We start from the raw sequence: 20,656 nt of genomic DNA on the forward strand, positions 1-20,656 counted from the left end.
CAAAATATTCTAACATTTCAGTACATGCAGTACTTCACTGTTCATACCAGAAAGGTGTGAATTTAGATTAAAGGTGAAGTGAGTCATTCTTTTTTTTTTCCCATGCTCACTGTAAATGGACTACACTTGTGCAGCCCACCTCTCTACAGCTCTACAGTGCAATACACATTTAACTGTTCACGCACACATTCATACAATGCTTTTCTATCATGCACACACACATTCACCCACTCGCTGATTATAAAGCATACGTTTCATGCAATTTGGGGCTCAGTGTCTTGCAAGAACACTGAAACACAGACAGGCAGAGCTGGACATTACACAGATGACCTCCCCAGATTTCTTCTGACGCCTGGGGGATCTGTGCAGGGTTCAAGAACTGATGATAGTAGTAAGCCCGCCCCTCTTAACCTACTGTCACTCACCTTCTGTCACTCTTTCCTAAAATAAGTGCTGGACTAGCAGGACCAAGCACAATACCACCCATTCCCCCATCATCACCATAAAATACCCCAGTTTGCTTCCTACGAATTGATCCCTTTTATTATGGTATGGTTCACATTGTAACTGTGCCACTGATTTTCTGCATATAGATCATTTTAAATGATGTATCTTAAAAAACAACATTGATAACATACTTGTGCACCAGTAACAATCACACAGTGCTTCACAAGGCTCAAAGACAAAGTAACCCTCCACTCTCCAGACCTCTCAAGGCTGGGTACTGGCATCAAGGAGCAGTTTGCAGTGTGGCTGTTGAAGACATATTATTTCATAATTGCTATAAAAGCAGAGCTGTCAGTCACCGCTCAAAAGGTTTGACCAAATTTAGCCCTTAGAGAAGAAAAAGAAAAAGAAGCCTTAAAAGCCTGGTAGAACAACTTATTTAAAAAAAAAAAATACATAAACAAATCACACTGAATTTTCTTGTAGCATTATTACACTGAATAAGTATGTAGTCCTGTTTACCCCACATTGAAGTAGAAGTATTAGCCATCTGTCTTATTAGGATAAGAGATAAGATAAGATAGAAGAAGATAAGATATGGTGAAAGAAGGTGAGCAGGTAGCCCAGCACAACAGACCAACAGAAAGAGAGAGCAGGATAGATAAATCCACATGTTGCTCTGCCTTTCATTTTTCTTCAGAGTGCTGCTGCTGCTTGGTGAGATGAAAAGAGACTTTGTGCCCACTGATGCTCACCAGGTGCCAAGCATTACACAATCACTGTAATGTTGTTCTGTCGGTAGACCATAAAAGATGGTTTGAATAGGAAATGTATGTGAAAAACCTTCACTCACAAAACACTTATTAGAACACCTGTGCACCCACTAATTAATGCAATCATCCAATCAGTGCAGTGTACAAAATCCTGCAGATACAAATCATGTTCACATCAAACATTAGGATGAGGAAAATGTCTTGTGAGTGTTTCTCAAGCTGTTGATTTGTTGGATTTTCACATGCAACAGTCTCTTGCGTTTTCACAGTTTTACTCAGTGTATAGGCCGCTTGATATTAAACATGGAGTATTTCTTGTGGTGTTTGTGGGTGGAGAATGCAGGATTGAGGGCACAGCCATATAGGGCTGCAGGCACAGGTGATATTGATGAGTTTAGTTAGCTGTGTGTCGGAGGAAATCCCACTTCTGACACCACATTGTTGTGAGAATTTTCAAAAACAAGATGAGCGTCTTGCCGGTTTATTCACTTGCAAGTAGACGTTCCCGAACAGCAACAGCCATAGTCACCAGTTGGGAAAGCGTAATGACATTGGGACAAGAGCCCGCTTATGTACACGTCACAACGTTTCAGCACCTGTGGTACCTGTGGTACCTGTGGTTTTTGAGAGAAGAAAATCAGGATTTTATTTTTTGGCAAAATCGAACAGCCCTAATCTGATCAGTCTCTTTGAGTATAGTTACTGACCATGTTCGTCCCTTTATCGCCACCGTTCACCATCCTTATGGTGATCTCCAACTGGTTTATGCTCCATGTCTGAGACTGGTCCCATCAACATGACAGCGAATTGAGTGAACTTCAGTGACCTCTCCGGTCTCCAGACCTGGATCCAGTAGAAAACTTTTGGGTTGTTGTAGAACAGGACATTGGCAGCTTGAATGTGCTCTGACTGATTTGTCATGTCACCATGGCGCAGTCTCAGTTTAATCGGTGACGTGATGAAGTGAAGTTGTTTGAAAGCTAAGAAAGAAGCTTTACAGTGTTAATATGGAGTTCCTGGTAAAGTGCTTGGTAACTGCACACTGCTATAATTTAGGAATCTGAAGATAATTACATGTCAGTACATTTGTCTGTTCATTCCTTCATGCTTGCTCCATACGTCTGTGTAATATTCTTAAGGGTCAGTTTGCATGGACTAAACTGTATGTCATTTGAAAGTATGTGTTGGTAACAGGTATCTTACAATTCCTCTTGCTTATATGAAACCTGCAGGGTGATCATTTTGTCACACATACACAATGATAACAAAACTGTACATTCAAATCACTGATCTATGATTGGCAATTTATATTATTTGTGGCTTGTAATTTAACAAGCATTATTGTGCTTTGTCTTTGATTCTATCCATATTTTCTGTAGCTGAGTTGAATTAGAGAAAATCTTATTTTTGTTGTACAATCATTAGTTACGGTCGATGCAGCTACTGACATGTTTGTATACATTTTTTTTATATTGTTTAGTGGCCTTAGGCACATGAAGATGTGAACACTTGTCTTCTTGCTCTTCCTTTCATTAATAATTCACAGTAAATAAGTCCTGTTGACAGCCACGGAGTAACAGCTTTCCACAAACTCTCCTTATATGAGCCAGGTGGGAATTAGTGAGATAAAAAGACATGAAAATGAAACAGAAGGAAAGGACTAAGAGGTAGGATAAGGGGGATAAACCAGGACAGGTTTAGTTCAACTTCTGCCACTTCAACACAAACTTCAACACAATGTGTGCTTTGTTTAAAATGAAAATACAAAGAAGAAGTGATGAAAATATTGAGCCAATGATTAATCACAATGAGTACATGTCACTGTTGTCTAAACCAGCGGTTGTGAACCGTCTTTATCAAGTTCAACTTCTTCAGCTGCTGCAGAAAGCACAAGATGCCCAAACTGCTTCATGTCACAGGTGATGAGGGATGTCACAGCCTCTGTGAGCTCAGCCAGACTGTGTCGCCCCCCAAAAAACCTCCCACTCCTCCCACAAGTCCTGAAATCCACCTAATCTCACTGTTTCTCTGCTCTGACAGCTCACTGGTGAATTGTTATAGGCTATGACATCCAGTTCTTTCACCTCAATAAATTTTGCCTCCATATATCTGTTGTTATGTAGTTGGAATTAGACATGAATTTATGGACGTATACATATAGGCCTGGGACGATGATCAATAAATCAATTAATCGCACGATAAATGAAAATGAACTCGATCATTTTTCCGACCGCGATATATCGCCATGTGCATGCGCACGTATTTGTTTTCCTGGTCTCTCGCCTCCAACCAGGCTGGATGACAAGATGCTTCACTCTGTGCATCGGTCTCAGCACCTGGGCCGTTTGTTTCATAGCAGAATGAAAGGAGTGAACCCTCTTTTCAGTTATCCAGGATCTTTGTTTCCCAGAATGCATTTGGCAGCAACCGGCAGCGCTAGCTGTAAAGCAAGTAGCTAAAAGCTATTTTACTGTAATTCTCGCTGCAGCGCTGTTAACACGTCACTTTTTCAAGTTTTAATATTTTTTCATGCGAGAAAGTCACAGTTTAGATCCCCAGTCTGTGGTCAGTTTATCCACATATCGCCTGTTGGGAGATTTTTTTTTGGAGCTAATGTGGTAGCAGCAAGCAGGAGGAGCGGGGCTTCCTACAGTCTGCAGCCGTCTGCAGCAGCTCACGGGCCGGTCAACCTCCGTCATTGGGGGAGAAAACGACTAAGAAAACTTATCAGCAGGTTTTTAGAGGTTTACCACCGGCTGGTTTAATACTTTATAGCAGGGTTCAGGGTTGCCAACTCTCACGCATCTGGCGTGTGTCACACGCTTTTAGGTCCTGTCTCACGCTCTCACGCCACTCAAACAATTCTCACGCCAAAATCAAGCGATTTGGCAAAAAAAATAAAAATAATTTAAAGCAAGCTTTGGCACTCATAGGCTCTCTGATTGGTGTGCGCAATGCTTATCCGCGTGTCGATTGGACGGCTGCTCAAGCCTGTGATCACAGCACAGTAGGACGGGGAGTTTTTGATCCGCGACCGCCCCCCCTCCCCCAACAGCGGCACGGTGCTGAAGCCTGGACCCGACTTGGTCCGAATCCGATGGCCAAAAAAAAGAGGGAGAGAGCGAAGCCCGAGACACAACCTGACCTGCCCGAGTTATGTTTTCAGACTGAACGCGGCTCGAACTGACGCCTGCGGTCGGGCTGGTTGGGCCAGTCCGTTGAAAACTATAAAATCAAGATGCAGACTGGGTAGCACAAAAGTACAGCTAGGCAGCTCAGTCCAGAGAGCAGAGGAGAGAGAGACAGCGCAGCAACAGGTGTGTGTGTGTGTGTGTGTGTGTGTATACGTCTGTGTGTACGTGTGTGCGCAACTGCGCATGAATGCACGTGGGCCATACCTGCAAACTCTGAATGGGTATGTAGAATGTTTATTACAGAAGAGAAACACACATTTCAGGACCTGACTTGTATCATCAGGCTGTAGTAGAAGACTGAAAATCACAGGACGTGTCTGTTCTGTCCTTTCATATAGGCTCAATAGGCTGGTCCAGGCCAAAAGCCACAGCTCCCCACTAGACCAGTTTCATACACTCCAGCCATACAATGATAGGAACCACAGATCTGCTTTTTTCCCTCTTATCTGAAGCAAATGTTGTGTTTTCCCTTTATTTTCTTCTCAGAGTACACCAGAATGCTTCAAATACATGTTAAAATCACAATTTTTTCCTGGGGGGGGGTGCCCCCAGACCCCCCCTAGAGGGATATACGTATTTTGTCACCTATTACACCTCTAGCCTACTCAGTTTGCAGGTATAATGTGTGTGTGTGTGTGTGTGTGTGTGTGTGTGTGTGTGTGTGTGTGTGTGTGTGTGAGAGAGAGAGAGAGTGTGTGAGTGTGTGAGTGAGAGAGAGAGAGAGAGACAGAGACAGAGACAGAGAGAAAAACTACAATAAACATAACTATTATTATTATAGACAACCCCCCGCCAACAGAATCTCACTCCAGCCCAGGACCAAAAGTTGGCAACCCTGTTTATAGGAGATAAATGCTAGTCTCATTGATGAAATCTTACATCTGTGGAAGTCACATTAGTTTGTTTGAATGAAAAGTGGAGCTTCAGGTGTGTAACGTTATTGGACAGAAGAACTGCACTGCACTGTTTATTATTTTTGGTTTATTTTATTTTTTTAGGATAGTAGCTATAAGTTCTTGTCATTCCAATTACAATGGTTAAAAAATACTCAGAGAAATAAAAGTTTATCGCATTTAAAAGGGTCTACTTGCATTATTATGAAACAGTATTATTATATTAGTGGTTAATTTGTTCTAAAAAAAAAAGTGTCAATAATATCGTTTATCGTCAATAATTTGTGGGACAATATATCGTCCAGCAAAATGTATTATCGTCCCAGGCCTATATACATATGCTATATACTGTAGGTCATTCTGGTTCAGCACAAGGAATGTGTGTGTATTTAATTGAGCCATTTCCATGTATCTGCATGTCTGTGTGAATTCATGTTTATCTGTCTTACCTTCAGGCTAGTTTATTATAGGACAAGTAGAAGTAGTTATTAGGTGTTCGTTCTGTGCCGACACAACATTTGCATGATTTGAACTGGCTCCATGCTCCATTCCACAGGTCACATACTGAAATGTTACTTGTAACCTTGTTACTTGTAAATAAACCTCTGATTACACAGACCCAGACTGTGATAGATAACAGGTATTTGCATCAGCACGTGCGGAAAGCTGGAGCAGCAGATGCTAAGTACACAGCACTTCTGATTTTATTGCATTGTTTTGCTCTGATTTTTCCTAGTCCCGGGCATAAACGACTGAGTGGCCTCAGATGATGTATTGGAGTGAAGGTGAAGTGTGTGGGTGTGCACTTTGAGTGCTGAGCATCAGCAGTTGTGTGGTGAGTGAGTCTGGGGTCTTCTCCACTCTCCTTCATAATGATTTGTCTCTTCTCAGCTGCACCCTGCTTTCTCTTTCATTTCATATTGTTACCCTGTCCTCATTTATCAAACAGGGTGTAAAAGTGCTACTAAATCTTGACGTACGACGAAAAGCCGAAAATGGCGTACACCCAAAATATTTACACCCTTTTCAGATCTATCAAACTGTGCGTACGCACAACTGCCCGCAATTTCCATTGATAAATCACACCGGACCCAAGAAAAGTGCGGATGTGAACACGCCTCATATCCCGCCTGCTAAACGGCCCAACACAACCATATATGGTCAATGCAAATCAGCGCGTGCATATTAATTAGCCATGTGCTCTCTGGAAACGTGTGGAGTGACGTCAGTGGAAGATGACCATTACTTATGTGTAGCCTACTCCGCGCTCCTCTCTCCCTCGCATACTGCAATTCTCTGACTCAGCAGCGGCGTCGCCAATTCCTCCTGTTCTTCAAAAAGCGTGTAAATCACGGTACGCCAGGGTCAGACTGGTCGTAAATTTCTGCACTTTCTCCCGACAGGTTTTGGTTTGATAGATCCCAAATTAGGCGGAGAAAAGTGCACAAAACGGGGGAAAGAGCGTGTAAAAAAACGTGTATCCACAATGATAAATGAGGCCCCTGCCCTGTGGTCAGTCATAGTAGTTTCATCTCTCGGATGCTACTCCCTCATTCACAGCCGTGAGCCGTCATAAATATAACAGTGAATGGACTGCTTACTGTATGTAGAGCTATTCTAGTCTTAAAGACCACTCAAAGCACACAACACACAAAGCACATTCATGTATTCACTCTCCAACCTCTCCAATCTGAGCCTCAACATCAAAAAAACAAAAGAACTGATAATTGATTTCAGGAAGAAGCAGGACAAACACACACCACTATACATCAACGGGGAGGGAGTGGAGAGAGTGTCAAGCTTCAAATTCTTGGGTACACACATTTCGGAAAACTTATCATGGACAATAAACACCTATGCAATAGTTAAGAAAGCACAACAGCGGCTATACTTTCTCCGCACACTGAAGAGAGTCAACCTGTCACAGCAGCACCTTTTATCCTTTTACCGCTGCTCCATCGAAAGTGTGCTGACCTATGGCATCCTGACATGGTACGGCAGCAGCTCTGCTGCAGACAGGAAGTCACTACAAAGGATCATAAAAACTGCCCAAAACATCATCAAACAACAGCTACCTACCCTGGACTCCATCTTCAACTCCCGGCGTTTGCAGAAGACACACAACATTCTGAAAGACTCATCCCATCCTGCTAACCATCTCTTCGAACTGTTGCCCTCAGGGAAACGTTACAGGTCCATCAGAACACGCACCACAAGACTCATAAACACTTTCTACCCCAAGGCTATTACCATACTCAACTCTGACCTGAAACAAATCCACCAACATCTGCCCACATAACAGCAATAACTCACACAATGCACTGCACTTTGTACCATACACAGCATATCTCACTGTCTCGTTTTTGATGCATACAAGGTACTGAGTAAATGGTGTGATGTACGATGACGTGAATGTGACTGAATGGATGAGACGATGTATGGATGAGTATACTTTTTAATTTTACTAGAGTATTTAATTGTTTTTATTTTGTTGCTACTGAGCCCAGCATATGAGTGCAATGAAATTTTGTTGTATCAACCATACAATGACAATAAATCTATCTGATCTTATCTTACGATTACGGCTGCCGGCGCCGCTGCAGTAGACACACTGCACCTTGTTCTCTTCCTTTTTGAGTATGTAATGATCCCAAACTTTAGATGATCTCTGCCGTTGACGGACATCCTGACTCTCCGCCATCGTGCCGAGTGTCGCGCTAGTGGTGTGTTTCCTTAATAACGGTCCGTGTGGAACAATATCCCTGTGCGTCATAGGAATATAACGAGGCTTCGAGGCAGAGTTTTTGCCTCGAGCTATTTTTGTAATCGAGTTAATCGAGTAACTCGATGAATCGTTTCAGCCCTACTTTAAACACATTTGACACTGCAAACACTGCTTTACACACATTTTTCACTTCAAAATGGTACTTTTTTAAATGCACTGAACACAGTTATCTGTATAACAAGCTGTCTCTGCATTTGCAAATGCAGAGACAGGAATGCACATCAGCGGTTTTGCATGAATTTACCTCTAAAACAACTCACGGCTTGGCTCGGCAGTTCTAAAAATAGCTTGCACCGACAATTAAGGTAACAAACCTACTCCTAAGACTATGGCAAATATTGATGAAGCATTAAACAAATGTCCTGTCCTATTCGTTTACAAACTATTTCACATTTTCAAGTTTAAATCCTCTGCTACCAGAACTACTCGAGGTGCAACTAAAAAAGATTGCATAATTGCGTTTAGCAAAACCACATTCAGCCAGGCTGTATTCTCTTTCAAAGCATTACACCAGTGGAATACAGTGCCACAATCAGTCAGGATCTCTCCGTCATATCACTCATTTAAAGTTAAAGCAGAAGTAAGCGATCCGGTTGTTTTGGCTAATGCTGCGTTCCAGGCAGGCTTTTGAAAGGGTTAGGGTTACAGCTTTAAGTCACGACTTACGACTTTGTAGCGTTCCAGGCAACCCACAACTCGCGTTTCTCCGACCTGTTGCCTGTGAAAGTGCACTATAACGGCCACTCGTAATTTCCGACCCGTGAACTCGTACCAGATCGAACTGGTACGACTTCACAGGTCGGAAATGCATGAGTTACGGGCTGCCCTGAACGCACCATAACTCCTTGTCAGCCGACGGAGTTAGCAGCCCCCGCCCTCGTCATGGATCTATTGGTCCTCATCCTTACGTCACCACATTCAGGCGCATCCCTTGGCTGCACCAGGGCTGCACACACAGCCCTTCATGCTGTTCTCTCTCCTCATTGGATAAAAATTGTAGGATACGAGAAAAGTTTTCTCCTCGGCTCAGCTCAGAGCAGAGGGACTGACAGACCCGTGTTTCGGTCCAAACACTCTATGTAAGTGATTGCTGTCGGAAGATATAACTATTTAAGACTTATATTGACACAAAAATATTGCTTACTTCTGCTTTAATGCAAAGAACTGGCTTGTTGACACCCAAAGGTGTGTGCACTGATTATTATTATTACTTAAGATGTGAACACTGACTATATTTTGAGTATGTTGGTGAGTGTTTTTCTACCTGTAGCAGATCCTGTTTGTTAATGCAGTGTATTGTTGACACCCAAAAGATGTGAGCACCGACTGAGAGTACTGACTATGTTGAGCGAAATGCCAGTATTTGGCGCTACAAGAGAATAGAATAGAATAAACTTTATTGTCCACTTGGGGAAATTTGTCATGGACTCAAGTGCATGGTAGTAGCTGCCTGAGCTCATTGAGAGCTTCTTCTTCTTCTTCTTCTTCTTCTTCTTCTTCTTCTTCTTCTTCCCCCATGAGCACTATTGACACGTGCTTGCACCTGAGCAAATCTGGCATGGGACCTTTGGTGATTGATGGTTTGGTGATTTTTCACACATGGGAAGCAGGATTTCCTAGGGAGAAGAAAAAGAAGACTGGTGGAAATAATGCCATGATGACGATGAGATGCACTCTTTCTATAAAAAGACTCCAATTCTCAGACTTCCTTCACATTTCATTCAAACCTCTGCACAGTGAAACTGAACTGGCTGGTAGTCATGGCACTAAGGCGGCATACAGTAATAATCCCTCTTGACGATATCAGTGGCCTTGATGACTCCAAATGGAATGGATGACTGAGTGCCACTGCTCCTTTAATGAAAAGCTACTTTTATCTTCATATCTCTCTTTCTCTGCTCTGTCTGTTCTTTTCACTCCTCTCCTGTGCTACACTCAACAAGGCTTATTAGGGACACGGTGTGTGGACAGGTTTAGGATATGCCCTGCCTGTTCAGGAAGAAAACGGCAGATAGCAGCATTAGTTGTCGTGATTGTTTCCTGATTAATTCATCTACAGTGGAAGTGTGCTGAATGGAATGAAAAAAATGAAGCGGAACCTCTATCATTGTCCTATGAATGAAGAATACATTTTAATAAGTCACTATCAGACAAATGCTTTGCAGACAGAGATTGTTTTGCTACAAGCAATATGCTTTTATTTTTGTAGGTTTTATTTTGAAAATAGGAAGTACATGTAAACAGGTCGGGGTCTCATTTATAAAACTGTGCGTGGGATCGTTACTAAAAGTGTACGTACGCCCAAAAGCCAAGTTTTGTGTGCGCCAGTAAATATTCAGACTTATAAAACCCTGCGTACGCACACTTGCAAGCAAACTTCCCTTTATAAATCAGAGAGTTCCTACAAGTGTGCGCAGCTGAATCAGCTTCACGTTCCGCCCTGTACACGCCCTGTTTTAACCGTAGATGGTCAATGCAAACCACCACATGAATGCGATCTGCATGTCAATGAGCCTGACGTGCTGTTGTTCTGTCGGTGTTGTGAATTAGCTGCAGGTGTGAAAGTGGCGACGTGACGTGTTGCTGCAGCTGTTAACGGCGTCAGCGGCTCAGAGCGCACGCGGTGTTGTTTTGGTGCGCTGCCTCTCAAATGCTGCTGGACCCAGTTCGGCACATGGTTACAACAATGACAACAGTTCTGAAACGAGTTATTAACCATTCATCATGGTCTCCCTCTCCCTCCTTTCTCCTCCAGCGGTGCCGTGGTGCAGAATTACATACGCACGGGGCACCGCTGTATTATTTACAGTAATTAGACTGATCGATAAAACTTTGAATAATTAGCGGAATCAGTTACATTCTGAGGAATGATCAAACATGACACTTCTCTTGATAACAAGAAAACAGAATGTAACAATTGTGCGAACGATTACTGGATTTTTTTTCCAGGGTTTGAGATTTAATTGACTCTCGATCATATGTTCACACAGTATCACAAGAACATATAGTTATTTACACCATGTATTTATCCCATGCAGCAGCGCCGTCCTCTCCTCCTGCGCTCTGGGAGTGGACAATATGACGGAGAGATGGTGGTGATTAAATATAGAGAAGGAATTTAGATTCTGAAGTTAGATTCTAAGAAGATGTTTCTGAAACACCAGTCCGATGCAAAATAAGGGCGCTGTTGAATTAAATCACCGTGGCAACATGGATCTAATGCATACGGGTTGAAATTAAATGTGTGACGGCCGATAATAAAAACATAATCGTTCTTCTCACTCTACATTTCCTGAGTCTGACTTCAGTTCACCACCACACCGTCTGTGTCGCCAATTCCCCTTTTCCTCCAAACCATGCGTATGCATGGCTCAGAGTTTGCTTGGGGCTGCGCACATCCTCCCGTCAAGTTAGTTTTTTATAGATCACAACCTTGGCGTGGAAAGTCACGTACGCCACTTTCAGGCCCTGTTTTGTGCGTACGCAATGGTTATAAATGAGACCAGGTGACTCACTTCCTTGCTTATAACCAGGAAATGAAGACAAGCATGCTTCAGAGACACTGTTTTGGCAAATTTTCCCTCCTGCGTTTTATGCCTTTTGATAGCATTGTTGGTATGTATTGATTTGGTTTAATGTTATTAAAGCAGAAGTAAGCGATCCGGTCGTTTTGGCTAACTTCTTGTCAGCTGATGGAGTTAGCAGTCCCCGCCCTCGTCCCTACGTCACCACATTCACGCGCATCCCTTGACTGCACACACAGCTCTTCATGCCGTTCTCTCTCCTCATTGGATAAAGGTTGTAGGATACAAGGAAAGTTTTCTCCTCGGCTTACAGCAGAGCAGAGTGACTGACAGACCCGTGTTTCTATGTAAGTGATTCCCGTCGGAAGATATAACTATTTAAGACTTATATTAACACAAACATTCCGCTTACTTCTGCTTTAATGATCGCAGATGGTTATTTTTTGTGATAATGTTTAGTTTGATAAGTTTATGCACTGCAGGAAGTCTGTCGAGTCATCATGATTACTCCGCTATGACTGTTGTTAAAATTCATGTAAGGGAATAAATGTCAATAAATAGTTGATTATGCATTAAAATATGTAAAAATACAATGGTTTACAGATAAATAAGTAATAAATACAATAAAGAATAGCAGTTAAAAACAAGCACTTCAGTTCATTTAAGAATCAGTATATTTACATGGTGTGGTGTGTGTAAGTATAAAAAAGAAGCAACTTTATTTGTATTCATTATGCTCTTTGTGTTTTAGTTTTACTCTTTCTTACATCAATAAACCTGTGCACGACGGACAACTGTCTTCAGAGTTGTGATGTCAGGGAGAAGTTTGTCTAACTGCCAAAGTGTATCACAGCACATATACTGTAAGGAGGGCAGCATAGTAAAACAACGGCTTTCTAGCGAGCACGATGATGCAGCAAGCTGACAGATGCTACTAACGACGTCATCACACGCAGCCAGTGGATGACCATCACAACAGTGTGCCCCTGAAAAATCTCCGTTTCGAGGGCGAGATAGCCCTACCCCTTCACCCTAACCCTCGTCTGAACCAGAATTGGGACACCCCTACCACTTAACGTGAACGTGCAACACGAAGGGTTAGGGCCAAGGGCTAGGGCTAAGGGGAGAATTGGACACATGCAGCCAGTGGATGACCATCACAACAGTGTCTAAACGGAGGTATGACTAATAATAACACCATGTCTGAGAAAGCAACTTCATTAAAGACGCGGTCCCGTGCTTCATGTTCTGCTGCACTCTCAAATGTATCATCAACGGGCTCCGCTGCAGCGAAGGCAAGGGCTAAAGCAGAGGCCGCAAAGGCACACATGTCTTACGCTGAAAAAGGAAATGAGCCTAAAGTTAGAAAAAGCTAAGCTGGAAGCCTCAATAGAAATGCTTAATTATAAAAAAGAGACAGCTGCAGCCATAGCTGAGGCAGAAGCCCTCGAAGCTGCATAGACATAGACATAGTTGTGTGTTAAATTTGGATTCCACCCCTTTGGAAGCTGCACAACACACAGAACAATACGTGATCGACCAAGCCAAATCACAAAAAACAGACGCTCAGCTGCACGACGATGGTGTCACAATCAAAAGAGAGCCGAGCCCAGGCTACAGAACTCCAGCTTCAACCATCAAGTCCAAAGTCAACTGTTTCCATTCAGCCCAAGTCGACACCACTTCCTTTCAACTCATGCTCACAGTGCAGCTTTTTCAACCAACCACGACTCTTCCACAGCGCTGTCCATGGTGCTGAAGGTGACAGGTTAATTTGACAACAAACTGCATCAACCTGTGCATAGGCTGCTGTCCGTGGTGCTGAATGCAGCAGATCGATAGATAGGCACAGACTGACTCTGGTAGATGCTGTAGAGGAATGTTGAGCAGCGGCCTGTGAAGTGATAACAACCTTCATTTTTGAACGATACGGTAGGCTAAACGTGTCACATTAGTCCCTTACGTAAACTACAAAGCTCAGAGACAGTTGCTAAACCAAATCCCCTGACCATCTCGGAGATCGCAGCCGGTGAGGTGAAATTGATTAAGCGAGCCTTTCAATTAATTTTCAAGACAAAAAAATTAACGAATTTCAGTCAGACCATTGTAGTAACCACAGACACATTTTAATACACTTTATGTTTTAATTGCAACTTGAATTCTTATTAAAACATAAATATAAATTCTTCAAAAATAAATTATTATTCTTCAAATAGAATAACACACAACATAAAATAAACAAAAATTGTCTTCACAACATTAGTTAGGCTAAATATCTGCTGCTCTGCTCTGCTCATGCCGCTCTCACATTTTCTCTCTCTGCACCAAGCAAAACTTCCCAGCCTTTCACTTTCACTTACCAGTTTTTCCATCGTATTTGTATCATAATAAATCCTAAGCAAATGTTTATTATAGCAGCAAAAGGAAATGCGCAATAGTAAATTATATGCATTAGGTCCATAAGTCAGCTGCCAATCTGCAGGGACGGCGCGTGGCATAAGCCGGAGTACAAAAATGTACACAAGCAGGAAAGCTAGTGGGAAAAAGAAAAGAAATAGGCAGAGCCGGTCGTGGCTAGGGATGTAACGATGCATCGTGACTCGATTAAAAATCGATACAAATGCGTGACGACTCGCATCGGTGGAAATAAAAAAAAACCGCGATGCGTGAGAACAAAGGTTCTGGTGAGAAGTAGCTTACATTATCTCAAAAGTCACTAGTTGATTCATTTGTTCGACATCAGACGTCACCACCTACCACGCACACATACTAATTCACTCTCTTTTCTCTCTCTACCTCTCTTGTCCCGGACCCTCAGTGCTGCCCCCCCCCCCTCGCGGTCGCTCGTTGCTTATGAGTCTGGCAGCTGGCAGTGTCACCAATAAACATGGTAGATGAGGTGAGTTGGTCAGCGGTATGCAGCGGTGCGAGGCTCTGCCTCTTACTGCAGCCCAACTGACAGGCTGTGAGTGCGGAGTCATGGATGTTTATAATAGATCCATGGTCGGAGTCTCCAAACCAGACACGTCTGTAACAACATCAGAAAAAACACAGCGATATCGCAGGGACCTGCCATGTAGAAAAAAGAAGGAAAAAAGCTAGTGTCATGACTTCCTGTATGTGGCCCTTCAAATTAAAAGCTCCAACCTACAACCTTTCATACACGGTTAATTCATATTGATTTTGATTTAATTTTGGCAAGCCTAGGCTCCAAATGTTTATTTTGTTTTTTCTCAGACCAATCGATCAATGAAATTGGTTCATAAACTTTTTTTAAATTTTTTTAATTGAACGACTATTTGCAAATAAGACCAGTTTTACTTGTGATAAAGGGTGATAAATGGTGATGTGCAGTGTATCTGTAATTAAAGGTGAATTTTTCAGACTATCTTTCTCTTATGAATAAAAGATCATTTTATTAGGTCATAATTTGTCTGTAGCTCATTTTTTATTTAAAAAGAATCTTGAGAAAATCGTAATCGTGAACAAAAAATCGTGAATCGAATCGTGAGTTGAGTGAATCGTTACATCCCTAGTCGTGGCGCATCTTCGTGGAAGAAATGCATCCGCTGCGGGCGATCAGCACCGGGCAGAGCTCCCCAAACAACCTGCTACGCTGCCCGTTATTTCAGCACTGAGACAGCGGACAGCGCGGTTGGTCATATTCAGCACTAAGACAAAATATCAGCAGTTCACTCTTCACCAATAAATCCATGGCACTGTCTATATAGTTATGAGGCCGAAAGGGAACTCAACACTGTCTTCTCCCGAAGTAGAAAAATATTTTTTTATTCAAAAGACAACGTTTCGAGCGACTGGCTCTTCGTCGTATTTGACTCCGTACAGCAACAATACAATACTACTACTACTACAACTACTACAACTACTACTACTACTAATAATAATAATTATAGCTGCTGCGCAGCGATGGGTCGGGTCCGGGCTACTTTTGGGCAAAATTAGGCAATTCTGAGCAACAAACAGGAGAATAGGAAGACAAGACAGTTGTCCTTATAATGTCCAATTTGCATCAGTTGAGGATTGAACCCACAACCTCGGGAACCAAAGACCATTGTCTATCGCACTGAGCTAATTGACAAGTGGCAGTTCAACAGTGGCTTCACAAATTGAGTAAGCCATTCACTGTCGTGTAGGCAGAAAAAGAAAAATCAGTTTTTGAGGTAAAATAATGATATGTATTTGTCAAACATCTACTATGAGTCTAAGATGTTAGGAGCCTTCGCAGATGGTCCAGTCCAAGCTATTTGAATTTTTAAATTTAGAAGCTTGCTGTGATGCCACCATTAGGACAATTGTCTTGTGTTTCGTGTTGAGAACATTTGACATTTTGATCTGTCATCATCACCCTGGCTGGGTCTCGAACTCACAACCTCTGACACCAAGAACCAGCACTTAACTCAGTGAGCTAATTATCTGGAAGTGAGACATGGTGTGTGTCTTCTCAAATAGACTCAGGGAGTCAGTGTCCGGGCAGATGTTGTGAACGCAGATTTCTGTTATCTAAACAAAAATCTGTTAATACATAAAATGCATTTAGACAGCAAATTAGCTTGAGGACATGTGACATTTTGATCTGTCATCATCATCATCACTCTCGCTGGGTCTCGAACTCACAATCTCTGCCTCGAAGAACCAGCTCTTAACTCGCTGAGCTAATTAGCTGGTAGTGAGACCTGCTGTGTAGCTTCATTTATCCACTCAGGTGAGCCAGTGCCCGGGCAGCTGTTGTGATGAAATGGTCAAAATTTCAGAAATTCAGTCATCTAAACAAAAATCTGATAATACATAAATTGCATCTTGACAGCATGGAAATGTTGGTGATTTGTTTTTAATGATAAGTGTTTTGCTTCATAAGAGAAAATATGATGTTTATAAATTCCACACTCACATTGACTGCAGTTGTTCCCATGAGAGCAGAATTCAAAATGTTGTCAAAAATTCAGTTTTTGAGATAAAATTCTGATATTTGCTAAACTTCATCAACCATGACTCCAGAATATTGTCTTTTTTTTTTCAGGAAGATTGAAAATGTATTTATCAAGAATTTGATGGTATATGTTTACAGTAGTGTTTACAGTCAAACGTTTTCATGCACTGTAGGCTCAATTTTTGCTTAATCAAAAATCCGAGAAACAAGTTTTGCGGAGGACAGTCTGGAGATGCTCTGTAGCAAGTTTGGTGACAATTGAGCAAAAATTGTGGGAGGAGATACATTTTAAAAGTTTTACAGTTATTGAAAAAAACAGAGTGATGGACTTCATAATTTGTAATAAGTTTAAGTGGACAAAAGTTTCAGCAGTATTGAGGCTACATTGTGGTGAAGTTTCAACACTGTAGCATCTACCGTTGGTATGGTAGGAATTTTTAAAGTTTTTAAATTTAAACGCTTATTGTGCCCCCCCTAGGAGGGGGGGGCACATGTCCTTGGAGTTGAGTGAATCTGGCATGGGACTGAACCTTTGTGCAAAGTTTGGTGAGTTTTCGCCCATGGGAAGTATGACTTCCTTGGAAGAAGAAGAAAGAAGATTATAGCTGCTGCGCAGCGATGGGTCGGGTCCGGGCTACTTTTGGGCAAATTTAGGCAATTCTGAGCAACAAACAGGAGAACAGGAAGACAGGACAGTTGACCTTATAATGTTCAATTTGCATCAGTTGAGGATTGAACCCACAACCTCTGGAACCAGAAACCATTGTCTATCGCACTGAGCTAATTGACATGTGGCAGTTCAACAGTGGCTTCACAAATTGAGTAAGCCATTCACTGTCGTGTAGGCAGATTTGAAACCACAGTAAAAAGAAAAATCAGTTTTTGAGGTAAAATAATGATATGTATTTGTCAAACATCTACTATGAGTCTAAGATGTTAGGAGCCTTCGCACATGGTCCAGTCCAAGCTATTTGGATTTTTTTTTTTCTGTGATGCCACCATTAGGACAATTGTCTTGTGTTTCGTGTTGAGGACAACTGACATTTTGATCTGTCATCATCATTATCATTGCCCTTGCTGGGTCTCGAACCCACAGCCTCTGACACCAAGAACCAACTCTTAACTCGCTGAGCTAATTAGCTGGTAGTGAGACCTGCTGTGTAGCTTCATTTATCCACTCAGGTGAGTCAGTGCCCCCGCTAAAGCTGGGGAACAATAGTCTGGATGGGTGGGGGGGGGAGAAGGAAAGAGGGGGAAGGAGGGGGAAGGAAAAAAATGAAGGAAAAGAGAGGAAATTTTGAGAGAAAGAGAAAAAAAATGGAAGGAACCTGTAGTTTTCTGTCTCTGCTGTCCATCACAAGTGAAAGCACACATATTCTGATCTATTAATTTGAGAAATGTAACCAAACATGACACTTTACTGCAGAGTAGCATAGGAGGTTCTAGATCAAAAGGTCGCTGGTTCGATTCCACCATTGGTGCATGAGGCCTGTAACACAAACTACTACCAAGTGTTATGAAATGTAACTAAATGTACTTTTATTGTAATTTTTACATTATATATATATATAACTTTTATATTTTAGATTTCTGAATGAAGTACTGCAACAATGTAATCATCTTCTATGAATAAGTTGGCATGTTTGCAGAAAAAACTAAAGACATTCACTGAAATGTAACAAATTTATTACAAATTTCACACACACACACACACACACACACACACACACACACACACACACACACACACACACACACACACACACACACACACACACACACACACACACACACACAAACACTTGTGTGAAATTAAACTAGAAAACCTGAAGCAATAAAAAACAAAATAAATTAAACAATTAAAAATAGAAAAAATAAATAAATACCGGTAACTAAAATAAAATAAAAGCAATAAATTAACAAATATAGAAAATGATTAAAATAAGGAAATATTAGGACAAGAATAACAATTTAAAATAGAATAAAATAAACAATGAATAAATACAATAAATAAATAAAAACAGAAAATCTTTAAAGTTAGGAAAATTTAGCACGAGAAACAATTTAAAATAGAATTAAAAAAGACAACCAAAACAAAATAAGTAAAATAAATACAATAAATAAACAACAGAAGAAAATAATTTGAGTTTTTAAAAAAAGAACAGCAGTAAATTAAGACTCTTTTTTTTCTTTTAAAACTGTTTCCCTGTCTCCACAACAAATTTCTCCCTGGTGGAGACCAATAAAACCTAACCTAACTTAACTTAACCTAACCTATTTACATTATATACATATTGACAAAGAAAGAATGTCACACCACTTTTTTTCCCTCCCTCTTTCTCCTCATCTCCTCCATCCAATCTTCCAGTGGCATAGTGTTGTTTTTGGGACAGTATATATGCCCATAATACTGCCCATGACCGTTCTCCTTAATGCGCGGCAGGTGGCACTGACGGCATTTGTTTTTTTCGACCGTGCGGGTGTAGGCTCTTCGGGTCGGCGGTGGTGAGGGCAGCGGGCCAGATGGCACAATCTGTTTGCTTCCAGTGGTGGTAGCAAACACAACTGGCACAATGACAGGGCTGGGGTTTGAAAGTACAGGAGCTGGAGGTGGTGGCTGGCTGAACAACTGCCTCTGAGCTGCTGACTTCCTCTTATCCACCGCCTGTCCAACCGTACTCTGGGGCAAGTGGTACTGATGTTGGGGACCAGGCCGTGGTGGTACAGCAGGAGGGCACACCTGAACAGGCGGAAGAGGCCTCGCACCAAGAGGGACAGATTCAGGCAGGTTGACCCCTTGCAACAGAATGCTGCTGTCCTGCCTCTTCAGTCTCTTATTGTGCCACTGGGTTAAAGTTGTTTGGCTGATTTCAAACAACTGCAGAGTCGTGCTCCCCATCACTGTGGCATTCCCCAGGACCAGCTGCCTGATCTTGCTGTAGTCTGTCAAAATCAGAGTCCATCTTGTCAAGCTGTAAGTGCCCTGTTTTTGGGGACTCTTGTGAATGGTGCACAGCTTGACACAGATGGACTCCACAAGACGGCTACAGTCTGGCCACTGGGCAGGGGATCCTGAGGAAGCTAAGACACAACGTGTTGTGCTCTCTACACCAGGCGTAAATTCAGGTCTCTTTTTAGAGCACCTGAAGCGTCCTGTTGTAAGGCGCACCTGGTGACGAGCAGCGTATGCCACCCGCTGCTGGTCATATGGCAGGAGGTTCTGCCACAGCCCTACAATAGTACTGGCCTGCTGATTGGTAATTGTCTGACCAGTTACAGTCCTCAGGCCAACCAGGTACTCAGCCAGGTCATCCACTCTGTCCATCCCTGGGATGCCACGCTCATCAACAGCCTGGGAAAGACATCAAAATTAAAACACAATAACACAACTAGAAAAGTACAGCTGTCACAGTCCAACAGTCACAAAACACCAACTACTGTAGGATGTCATTCTAATCAGACATATGGATATGGATGAGGATTTTGCTTAACATATTTTGACTGCATCTGGTGTCTTCCTCAGAAGAGTCACCTGATGTTGCTGTGATGTGTCACACCAGCTGATGTTACACAGAAAATCAGCTGAGATGACACTTCACAACAACATCACCCAGTAGTTGCAGTCAAAACATTTCAAGGTAACACAAAAACATACATCCATGTCCATTATGTCTGATTAGAGGAACATTGGTGATTATCAAATGAAGTCATAATGAACTTAACTGAACTAGGACTTACCGCTTGTTGCACAGGTGCTGCTGTGGCCAGGGTAGGTGCCCCAGAGGGACCAATAGTTGCTGTGGAGAGAGTGGCTGATAGGATGTTGAGGGCGGGAGCAGAGGCTGTGCTGGGGATGGCAGTTGTTGGGGCAGAGGACAGGGTGTGCGCATTCTGGTAAATGTAATAAGACAATCATTAATACGCATCAATGATATTTAATACTTTGACAAGTGGGACATTAAGACCAGTGACACCTTTGTGATACAAAAAGACTAACCAGCTGTTTGTCAGGAGCTGCTGGGGTGGCAGTGGCCATTCTGGACTCAGCTGTGGCTGCAGCTGCAGCAGTGGAGGCAGTCACTGTGAAGAGTG

The 20,656-nt window shown here is 42.2% G+C and overlaps 1 protein-coding gene across 1 annotated transcript; it reads right to left on the reverse strand.

Moving 5' to 3' along the window:
• Positions 1 to 18,802: 18,802 nt before the first annotated feature.
• LOC146985391 (uncharacterized) lies at positions 18,803 to 20,656 on the reverse strand. The gene is made up of 3 exons (XM_085780547.1): positions 20,562 to 20,656; positions 20,303 to 20,455; positions 18,803 to 19,916 (listed from the first exon to the last, which is right to left on the reverse strand). The coding sequence occupies exons 1-3, from the start codon at positions 20,598 to 20,600 to the stop codon at positions 18,876 to 18,878; spliced, it is 1,233 nt and encodes a 410-aa protein (XP_085636673.1). The 5' UTR covers positions 20,601 to 20,656; the 3' UTR covers positions 18,803 to 18,875.

The sequence above is a fragment of the Trachurus japonicus genome, chromosome 6 (genome assembly GCF_045865225.1).
Source record: "Trachurus japonicus isolate A0001 chromosome 6, Traja_1.0".
Classification (NCBI taxonomy): Eukaryota; Metazoa; Chordata; class Actinopteri; order Carangiformes; family Carangidae; genus Trachurus; species Trachurus japonicus.

Excerpts from the sequence above, each read along its gene's own strand:
- LOC146985391 (XM_085780547.1), bottom strand. The coding sequence starts at position 20,600 with ATGGCCACTGCCACCCCAGCAGCTCCTGACAAACAGCTG. Across the intron at positions 20,456-20,561 it reads CAGCTCCTGACAAACAGCTG|AATGCGCACACCCTGTCCTC; the intron begins GTTAGTCTTTTT and ends TACATTTACCAG. Across the intron at positions 19,917-20,302 it reads CAGCACCTGTGCAACAAGCG|GCTGTTGATGAGCGTGGCAT; the intron begins GTAAGTCCTAGT and ends TGTCTTTCCCAG.